This window comes from Pteropus vampyrus, unplaced genomic scaffold (genome assembly GCF_000151845.1).
Source record: "Pteropus vampyrus isolate Shadow unplaced genomic scaffold, Pvam_2.0 Scaffold241, whole genome shotgun sequence".
NCBI classification, from domain to species: domain Eukaryota; kingdom Metazoa; phylum Chordata; class Mammalia; order Chiroptera; family Pteropodidae; genus Pteropus; species Pteropus vampyrus.
The window spans coordinates 626,884-637,154 of NW_011889022.1; the positions used below are offsets into that span (position 1 = coordinate 626,884).

The 10,271-nt window shown below is 64.6% G+C and overlaps 1 protein-coding gene across 1 annotated transcript in view; it reads left to right on the forward strand.

Annotated features, from left to right (window-relative positions):
• Positions 1-9,264, forward strand: part of CD247 (CD247 molecule) — a 10,366-nt gene extending 1,102 nt beyond the window's left edge. Inside the window, exons 2-8 of the mRNA XM_023519927.1 lie at positions 3,512-3,615; positions 4,546-4,608; positions 5,042-5,122; positions 5,967-5,999; positions 6,754-6,810; positions 7,628-7,669; positions 8,627-9,264. Coding sequence (XP_023375695.1) covers positions 3,512-3,615; positions 4,546-4,608; positions 5,042-5,122; positions 5,967-5,999; positions 6,754-6,810; positions 7,628-7,669; positions 8,627-8,692 — 446 coding nt within the window. The 3' untranslated portion in view covers positions 8,693-9,264. The remainder of the gene's footprint in view (positions 1-3,511; positions 3,616-4,545; positions 4,609-5,041; positions 5,123-5,966; positions 6,000-6,753; positions 6,811-7,627; positions 7,670-8,626) is intronic.
• The last annotated feature ends 1,007 nt before the right edge of the window (positions 9,265-10,271 follow it).

A 10,271-nucleotide genomic window follows, 5' to 3' on the forward strand; every position in this document is an offset into this window, starting at 1 on the left:
GAGGGGGAGGTCTGGGTGCCTGAGTGGGTGGTCAGAGGGTGGGCAGCACACCCAGCACAGGCACCCATAGCTGCTGCCACTGCCTTCCTGAGCACACATGACTTCCTGTTTTCTAAATTCTTAGCCTGCAATGTCATCGCCAGCGGTGTCTGAGCCTGGGGGTGGGGCCGGGCAGCAGCAGGACCCTGGCCTCGAGGATGGGGGTGCAGGGGGAGCTCGGGGGCCTGGCCGTTGGCTGATGAACCATGGGATGTATGGTTAATGTTGATCCCATGAGTGCCTAGGTGCTCAGCGCTCCCAGGTGGCAAGCCCCTCTCATGTAAGTGTCACACCTGGAGGCAGTGATAAGGTCGTTCCATGGTCAGGAGCAGTTAAGCAGCCAAGCCAGGACTGGAACTCACGTCCTCTGCCCCCGAAGGCTTTGTTCTCGCTGTGACGCTGAAGTGCTTCTGACTAAAGGGGAGACACGCTGCACACAGGTGAAGATTTTAAGGGTGCCTTGTGGAAATGGCAGAATCTGTGTTCTCTGCGCTTCTGAAGGCAGAACTCGGACCCAAGTTGGTTTGTTTTTAAAACACTGAAAATTAGAGCCTTCCACCAGTGATTGATGGGTGCTGAGCTCCCTGTCACCTGAAATATTCAAACAGAGGCTGGAGGTGCCAGAGAAGAAATTCCTAAAAAAAGGGGGATGGTCTCTGGGTGGGAACCACCTCAGAGGCACTGGGATAAAGGAGGGGAACAAGAGACTTGGTGGCAAATGCTCCCGGGCACTTTCTAGCTGAGCGACCTCTCAGGCTTCGGTTTCGTCTGCGAAGCAGAACGGGCCGCGCCCCGCCAGCCCGGAGAGTGATGCTGAGGGTTAAATCAGAACGTGTGCAGCAGACGGGTTTCTCGACCGAGCGCTGAGCTGCAATCTAGGTGACATCCTTGCCGTTTTGTGCAGCCGGGGCCTCTCCGAATGTCCACACGCCGCCGAGCTCCTACTGTGTGGCAGCCACTGTCCAGTTTCATCCTCGCGCACCCTGAAAGGTGGCATCTCCCTCTGGAGCTGGGGAGCTGACCGGGTCCGATCCCCAACCCTGGCGTGGGGGGTGGGTGAGAGGTGGTCCCTGCCTACTGCCACTCGTACTCACAGACCTCTGCGGTGGCACAGAAGGCCACCTGAGACCTGTGGACTCCACACGTGCCACTGGGCAGGGCACTTCCTCACACAGTTCTCTCGTGTCACCTGCGTGAATATCCTGTGAAGTCGGCCTCGTGAAATCCCTTCTGCGGAGGGGACAGAGAGGTTTAGGGAGGCGTCCCAAAGCACAGTGCCAGCGAGAGGCAGATGCGAATGTGAATCTAGTCTTCTGGTCTCGGGCGGGTCCCCTCCTCTCCTCTGCTGTAGGTGGGATGGGAAATAAGCAAGTGAAAGCAAATGCCTCCTCCGTGCCTTCCAGGCTTGCTGGGGAGGGGACATGCGCTTACAGGCTGCTGTGACTAAGTGTCAAAAGCTGGCTGTGAATTCAAAGCGAGGGGGAAGCTCAGAGCTTTACCCAGTGGGAAGGGCCCCTGAGGCAGAGACCTAAGAGGTGGCCTGGACTGGGGGAACACTCCCCGGTGGCTCTGCCGCTGGCTGCAGAGTGTCCTGGGGAAGGGGGGGGGTCACCTCATTCCTCTGTTCCCCTTTACCACCTGCGACCAGGCCCAACAGCAGCCTCTGCCAACCTGGGCTCTCCCGGGACTCAAACTCGATCAGGCAGAGGACGTGTACAAAAGCCCTAGCTGGGGTTCAATCGAGAGGTGCCCCCCCGGCTGGATATGAGAGAGCCTGGCGAATGCCCTGTCTCTGCTGGGGGACCCACTGGAGGCAGGATGGGCACTGGGCGTCTGGGCTGCCGGCTCCGGCGGGACCAGGCGGGCCTGCTCCCCTGTCCTCGAAGCTCATTCTGGCTGGGAGGACAGACGCCTCGATTCAGGGGCACCTCACCCGAGAAACCAGGCTGCACAGGCCGCGCCTCCCCAGGCTGCCCTCAGGGCCGCGGAATCTTCTGGAATGGCAGTGGTGTGCCAGTTTCTGAACTTGGTCAGGGCTTTTGTGAAGATGACCATAGGGCTTGCTGTGGACAGGGCTCGGCTCACGCTCACTAACAGGACGTGACGCGTTTAGACATGATGGCCCGTGTGGACAAACACTGTGATCGTCTCTGGGTTTCCTGCTAGGCAGCAGGAAGGCCCCGGCTTGTTAGGCTTAAAGTGAAAATCAGGTGACGCTGGGGGATTTCAGACCCGGAAGTTACACCCTGGGCTGGCAGCGAGAGATAGAGGGGGCCGGGGTCCAGGGACGACACCCCGGTCACCGAGGCGCTTTCTGTGCCCCGGGAGCGTGAAGCTTTCCCTCCAGGCGACACAGGCAGGGTGGTTCGGGGACTTCTCCTAGAGCAGGGAGGAGACCCCACAGCTCAGGACACAGTGGTGTCCCGCGGCCTGGCACACCACGGCCTGTCGGCTCAGCGTGGCGCATCCAGCCTGTGGGAGGCCAGCACGTCGCCCTGCCGGGCTCTGCCGGGCAGATTTTCAGAGGCTGCGGTCTCTTTGCTGGCTTACCCTCGCTGTCTGGGAGGGGAGGTGGTCTCCTGCGGCTGTAACTGCCGGCCCACCTGCTGGCTGACACTGTGACACCCCAGGGGGGCTGGTGAGGGGGACTGCCGTGACCCCATGGCTGTGAACGACTTCAGGGACAGGCGGGCTCCCCACACTTGGCTGTAGGGCGGGGGCCCTTTGGCCATGTGTGGGGGGCCCTGAGCCGCGCAGTGTAGGCTGCATCGGTTTCATGGATGGGTCCTGCAGGGAGAGCGAGGGACAGATCACGCGGCGGGAGCAGTGCGCACAAAGGCACACAGTCTGGGGCACGCCGTGTCCTGGGAGTGATAAGGGGGTCATCGACGGTCCCTGTCTGTTGTTCGTGAGACCCCTCAGGCCCGGGCCAGGCAGGTGGCACCAGACCCCAGCGCCCTGGGAGGGAGGCCCTGTCTGGCACCCAGGAAGCGGAGTCAGGAACTGGGGAGAGGCACCCAAATCCTTGGGGGGGCTAATTAAGTTAGAGATTGACATAATCTCACGACCCATCAGTCCCGTCATCTCACGGGGGCCTGGCCCAGGGGCCCCTCATCCTAGCTCAGGCATTCACCCACCTTCCGGGCAGTCACGGTGGAAGTGGGGCACACGCCCAGCTGGGCCCCACTGCCCTCGGGCAGTGGTCCTGTGTGCGGCTGGCTTCACCTTCCCCGGCTTTCTGCCCCCCTCTCGTCTCCAGGCTGGTGGCTCACCAGCTGTCACGCCCACTATTGGGACCCGCCTGGTTTCCCTGGGAGCTGGTCCAGGGGCTGGGAGGGAGGCTGGGGTCAGATGAGGTGTGGGGAGTGGGTCCAGCCCCTGTCAAGAGTCCCTTGACCAGCTGTGGGCCACCCTGGGGTGGTGGGGCCATGTTTCACTCAGGCCTGACTAACCAGTCTCTTCTCTCGCACAGATGCACAGAGCTTTGGCCTGCTGGACCCCAAACTCTGCTACCTGCTGGATGGGATCCTCTTCATCTATGGCGTTATCATCACCGCCCTGTTTTTGAGAGTGAAGGTGGGCACCGCTATGCTTGGGGGCCCCCACTCGGGGATGTTCAGAGGGGCTTGGGTCGTGGGAAGTCTCAGGCACGGGTGGTGTCTGCTTCTTGGTGTCCATGGTCAAAGCAGGGCCCAGCCCAGTGTTCCTGCTGGGTGGGCTGGGAAGGTGGGTGGCTGAGCCGGACAGAGCAGGGCAGAGCCCACTGTCGCCGCCTTAGCAGGAGCGTCGACGTGTGACGCCGAGGCGTCCCAGAGTGGCAGGAAGGGGGCTTCTGCTGCAGGCCATCAGGAGCAGGAAGCGGGGACCGAGGTCCTGCCCCAGCCCCGCAGTGCAGCTGCCCAGAAGGTTCTATCGCCCGGCTTAGCCCGCGCCTTGCAGAGCCCAGATGTCCTGGGGCTGGGGGGACCCCAAAAAGAGGCCCCCGGCCTTGTCCGCACTTAGCACCCAGCCCACCCACTGTTCTCTGATATTGGACTTCGGCCAAAGATTTTATTTGAAAAACAGCCGTAACGATTTTGTTTTACAAAATTTGAACGATGCCACCCCAAAGGACGCCCCTGGGGGTGCCCGACACTCTGACCTCTAAGACCTGGCGGTTTCTCTGGGTGAGGCGGCCTGAACTGAAGAAACAGCGGGCTCTGTGTGCCTCGGGCAGGTCCTCTGGACACGAAGCCAGCCCCACACAGTGACACATGCGAGCATCTGCCCCACAGGTCCAGATAGGAGTTGGGACTTTGTGCAGCCACTACTGAGTCCCCCCGGAAGAAGGGCCTGGAGGACATACTCCCCGACCCGAGCCGGCCAGGCTGCCCAGGAGGACCCGCCGCGGCCAGCACGGGCTGCGCGTGTCCCCGGGGGGAAGGCAGTGACGCTCAGGAAAGGGTCCCGCAAAGGGCGACCCCCGCCCCCGCGCGCGCTCACGCTCCGCTGTCCCCTCTCTTCCAGTTCGGCCGCATCGCGGACGCCCCCGCGCACCTGCAGGGCCAGGGCGCGAACCAGCTCTATAACGTAAGTTGGCCTTGGCCGCGGAGGCGCGGGACGCAGGGCGCGCCGGCCCCGCGTTCCGGGTTCGCACGTCTGGGCCGCGCCTCCTGGCCTCAGGGTTCTACCTCCTAAATGGGGAACAGTAATTGCATCCGCCCCGTGGGGGCGCTGTGAGGCCCACACGCTCTGGGGACACGCCCTGGGGAGCGCCTGTCGGGAGCCCCGCCTTCACCTTCGGGGCGGACCCTTCGCTGGGCGGGGCCGCCCCGCGCAGTGGACTCCGGAGAAATCGAGGACCTGCCCCACCGCGACGCACGTCCTCTGAGGCGCCGGCATCCGATGGACCAGCTCCCCGCCCCGCAGTGCCTGCTCCTGAGAGCGCCACCCAGGGGGGCCGCCCCGCCCGCCCAGCCGGCCCTCCGGGTCGCTCCGGCCCTGACGCTCCCGTCTGTTTCAGGAGCTCAACCTGGGGCGCAGAGAGGAGTACGACGTTTTGGATAAGAGACGGGGCCGAGACCCCGAGATGGGAGGGAAGCAGGTGAGCTGCTCTCCTGTGTCTGCGTGGGGCGCAGGGCTCAGAGCCAGCACGTGCGCTGCAGCCCCCCACCCCACTGCCTCACAAGGGCCTCCGGAGGGAGAGGCGGCCCCTGGCCCTCACCTCCAGGCTCCCCCGCCTCCCTTCAAACTGTCCCATGGCCACCCAGAGATGCACTTGCAGTGGCATCGACCTGGCGAAGCAGTCCACGCAGGGACCCCAAGAGCACGGTCGGCCTGGGGCAGCTCTGTCCTGGCTGTAGGCTCTGCGCCCTGTGGTGCGGGCAGCCGGGCAGGCCAGAGCAGGGTCCTCTCGAGAGCAGAGGCCTGGCTGCCCAGGTTCAGGGCGGTCCTGCCCGACACCGCCAGTGGCCCTTGATATTTATAGCCACGCCTGCCCATCTGGCCCCGTGCAGGGCGTGCTGTTGCCAGAGTGGGGAGCAGGAGAGACCACTGCACACCCCAAGTTCTCCAACCTTAGCCTTTCTCTCTCCCCCCGACTAGGAGGGCCAGCAGGACTTCTGAGCCGTGGCTGGGCTGACCCTGCTCCAGATGGGGGTACTCGGTACCTTTCATCTTCAGCCCCAAATCCCACTTGAGAGCTTGTGACACGTAGGACAGTATATCGGCAAGGGGACAGACGGGCCATCAGTAGACAGCCCGAGGCCCGCCCTGGGCGAGGCTGGGCTCAGGAGGCCTGTGGGAGGCGTGGCCTGTGTGCAGTGCACATGGCAAGGAAATGCCGAGTGCCCCGCGAGGGACCGGGCTGGCGGGGGAGCCCACAGAGGGTGTGGGGAGGGGGCACTGGATCCGGCCTCCCACCTCTGACCCCGCTGTCTCCCCTGCAGAGGAGGAAGGCCCCTCATGAAGGCGTGTACAACGTGAGTAGAGGGACCATCTCCCTTGGGGAGCTGGGGGAGGGGCGGGACGAAGGCCGGCTGCACCCCCGCGGCCTCTCCCGGGGCCCTGTCCTGCCTCTCTGCGTGCCGCCTGGAGCAAGGCTCCAAGGCTGGCCTCACCCTCGCCTGGCTCCTGCTGCAGGTCCCGGGGCAGCCTGGACCGCCCCGGGCCAGGGTGGTGCCGTCAGGCGGGGCGAGCCCCTCCAAGGGACGAGGGCGAGCCCCTCCTGTCGCTAGAAGCTGGTCTCCTCCTGAGTGCTGCCCCAGTGGGAAGGCCCCCTCACCACCCCGGTGTGGGTCTGACGGGAAGGGGACGCTTGTGGGATGACCGCCTGGAAAGAGGGCGCCCCCCACCCGCAGCTGGCACACACCTGCTTAAAGCCGTGACCGGCGCGGCGGGCCCCTGCGCGGCCAGCATTCCTGTCCTCTGGCTGGGCCGCCAGCCTCACCTTTGCTCTGCCCTGTGCTTCCCGGCTCGGCCAAGGGCAGGCAGCGCAGACGAGATCGGGACATTCGGGGTGGCACGGCCGTAGGCTGGCAGCTCAGATCGGGGCTGGGGGGTGGGGGGCTGGGGTGGAGCCAGTTGTTGGCAGAGTGTTTGTGTGAATAGTGCCCGGAGCCCTAACTGTGGGAGCCCCCACCCCAACTCGGGGCGTGGGAGGCTCCCTTGCAAAGGGGAGCCCACCGTGCCGGTCTCAGCTGGTAAACTCCTGTCCCATGTCCCCTTCCTGCCCAGGCGCTGCAGAAAGACAAGATGGCGGAGGCCTACAGCGAGATTGGCATGAAAGGCGAGGTGTGTGCCACTCTCACCCCAAGGGCGGGGGCGGGGCGCGGAGGCGCCAGGGCAGCTTCCCAGGGTCTCCCATCTGCCCCTCGTCCCCCGTGCAGAGGCGCGTGGTGGCCGGTGCAGGCGAGGTTAATCCAGCTCCTGCCCCTTGGCCCGCACGGGAGATCCCAGGGGATGGCTGATGCTCTTTCAGGACAGAAAACCAAGTCTCGTGAGCTTTGCAAAGGCAGGTCGGATCGGTCACCACGAATGACAGTAATTACTGAGTGTCTAACAGGGGTTCAGTGCTGGGGACCACAGGGCCCCGCATTCCCAGTGCCTCCAGAAGTCCCGAAAGGTGACAACACAGCACGGCCCCTTCTGAGCAGGGCTCCGCACAGGACGCCTGGGCGGTGCTTGGCCAGTTAGATGGCCTCGTTTAATTTCCATGGTAATTAATTTCCAAGGCACACGATGAGACACGTGTGCCTTGCCAGGCATAGGAGGTTCAATGTCACACCCAAGGTCACGTGGATAGTAAATAGGGGGCCAGAGCTCGTGACCACTGTGGAGCTGCCATGACCAGCAGCTTCGATGACCAGCCAGATTAAGGGCTGTGGGACGCCCGTGTGTTCCAGCAGCGGGCGTGGGGGCTGTTCCCGTGAGAGCAGAGCAAACCGGGCCCTTTCGGAGCCAGGCCTCACCTTGCTCTGCAGGGGCTACTGTCCGACTGGTGGCCTCAGGGCCCTTCTCTCCCAGGGCCGGGAGTGCTGGCTGGGAGACAGGCACCTTGCCCTGTGGGGGCCTCTGCGGACCGACTTAGCCTTTTCTCGTCTCTCCCCAGAACCAGCGCCGGAGAGGGAAGGGGCACGATGGCCTTTACCAGGTGAGCGCGGTGGCCTCAGGGTGGCACTGTCGAGACGGGCAACGTCAGGTGCCCATGTCCGGCTTGCTGGCAGCACCAGCTCTTGCCAGCAGCTGGGCAGGTCGGGCCTCGGGTACCTGTTCAGGCCCCGGTGGCTCCTCGTGCAGTCAGTCCTGCAGCAGGCCTGGGGACCCCCGGCACTGGGCACAGCAGCCGCCCAGGGCTGTGCCGTGTGGCCCTGAGGGCAGATGCAGGCCAAGGACGCCACGCTGCCACATGTGGCCTCTCCCTCCACTGCCCAGGCCCCCTAGCACAAGCCTCGCTCTGCCTCGCATCCTCAGACCTAGTAAGACGGCAGGATGGGCGGGAAGATTGAAAGGAAAAAAAATCAAGAAAAACAATTTTGGAAAGGTCACTGTGGTCAGGGACGTGGCCGATGCAGGGCAGTGCGTCACACACACCGAGCCCAGCTCGCCTGCTGGGAATGTCCCGCTGCTCTCTGGCCACCCTGGGCTCTGCCCAGGTCGCCTGCTCCACTCACTCCAGCGTGGCAGGTTGCGCGTCTTGCCTGGGCTCAGTGACGTCACGAGAACCACAGAATGTGGCCGCTGATCTGTCTCTGGGACCCAGGAGGGAGGCGCAGCAACGAGATGGGGTCCAGCCCACCCGCTCCCTGACGGAGAACAGAACCATGGTGCTGTGGCCTGGGCAACGCCGCCCCTCCCCGTACCGCGTCTGGCGGACAGGAGGCTGGCTCGGCCAAGGCACGGCGGCACCTGGCACTCGGGAAGCTGGGAAGCAGGGGACAGTTTCGCTGGGAGGGAGTGCCAAGGCCACGCCCAACTGACAGAACCATCAGCCCCTGGCACGAAGGCCACGTCTCCTGGGCGGGTGGGCACAGGCTGTGCCGCAGACACCTGCTGGCTTGTGCCCTACGGGGCTCCTGACCTGCTGTCTTTACTCATTTGCTTTCCCCAGGGGCTCAGCACAGCCACCAAGGACACCTATGATGCCCTCCACATGCAGACGCTGCCCCCTCGCTAGCAGCGCAGGGATCCCTCACTCACTGGCCAGCCCTGCAGGCGTCCAGATGGTTAGAGACCCAGGAAAAGCATTTACGGCCCAGCTCGCTCATGTTTCTCCACCACCAAAGTGGATGCTTCAAGCCGTGACATTTGGTCCCGTCCAGTCCCAGACTGTCAAACACAGGGCGTCGTCCCCGGGCTACGGCCGGTCCTGGAGGAGCCCACTGCGAGCGCGACACGTTCCGTCTTCTCGGTCGCTGGGGACCGTGGCTCTTACCTGGAGGCGGGCACACCCCGCACAGCCCAGTCGTCAGTCCTGTGCTCTGCGACGTCCCCAGGGGAACCCCAAATGTTAGCGGTCTGCGCTGTTCTGTCGGTGTTTGAGTGGCTTCGCTCCTGCTGTAAATTTGGCGTCTGCTGTCGACTTTCCCCTCGTTTCTCGGTAGCTTGTCATTGGGCCAAGGGGCTGTGCCTCCCGGGGCAGGTCGGGCGTGGGGGGGATGGGACAAGCCCCAGCGGGTCCGGGTCCGCAGTGGCCAGAGCGCGTGGGAGCCTGGGAAGGCCGTGCCAGAGCCCCAGGCACGCGCCCTCCCCGTGATGGGGTTGGTGTGCAGGTGCCCTGGGGACTGACAGATGAGCAGGCTGCCCTGCCCTCCAGGGAAGCGAGCTGTGAACAAGCAGTGTCACCGCAGCATGGACTGAGCGGGGTGGCAAGGCCACGTTCACCTCACAGTGACGGCAGGACAGACCCAACACAGGGCGTCGAGGGAGACACCCCGGCCGGCCGCTGGGAGCCCGCAGCGCAGCAAAGGGCTCGTGGCCCGGGTGGACACCTGTCCACCCTGCTGGGGTTCGCTTTCTGCCACTCTGCTACAGCCTTCCCTGCACAATAAACGCCTTGGCGAGAACGCTGCCTTCCCCGAGCTGTCTGTCGGCCATTGGGCCTGGGATGGCGATCTGGCCCCCAGGAGCCGGCCTTTGGCCTTGGAGGCCGCGCAACCGCCCCTTCTCAGAACGGGGTGGCCCAGGCTGCCAGGGGCACTGTCTGGGCCAGTGGCTGTGCCAGACAGGATGGGTCAGGCCTCGTGGGCATCGAGGGGGAGGGCCGAGGGGCCACGGGGCACGCGGGGGTCGGCAGGGGGTGTCTGGGAGGCAGGAGCAACACGAACCCCAGGCCGCAGGGTTTGGGGAGTGTGGACGACGGGGCTTGAGCTGGGGTTCCCTCCCCAAGGCGGCCCTGCCCCAGTGTCCCCTCCACCGTGGGGGCCGTGACTGGCCGTCACTCATCAAGCCGCCAGAGGCTGGGGGAGGCTCTGGGAGCAAGACCCTCGCTTGGTCAGAAAAGTCCGAGACCATCGCTGTTTAAAGCCCCGTGTGTCTGGGATTCTCGCAGGAAGGAGATGCGCCTCCGCCAGGCGCACACGGCACAGCTTGTGGCGCCGTCTGTGGGGGCAACCATTCCGTCTGTGACTTGGTCTCCTAGGAGACTCCACCCCATCCAACAACACCCGCCCAGCACCCACCCATCCCGTGCCCAGCACTGGCAAGCTGGCGGGGGCGGGGGACGGGGGCAGAGTATCAGGTTTCAGCAGTCAGGG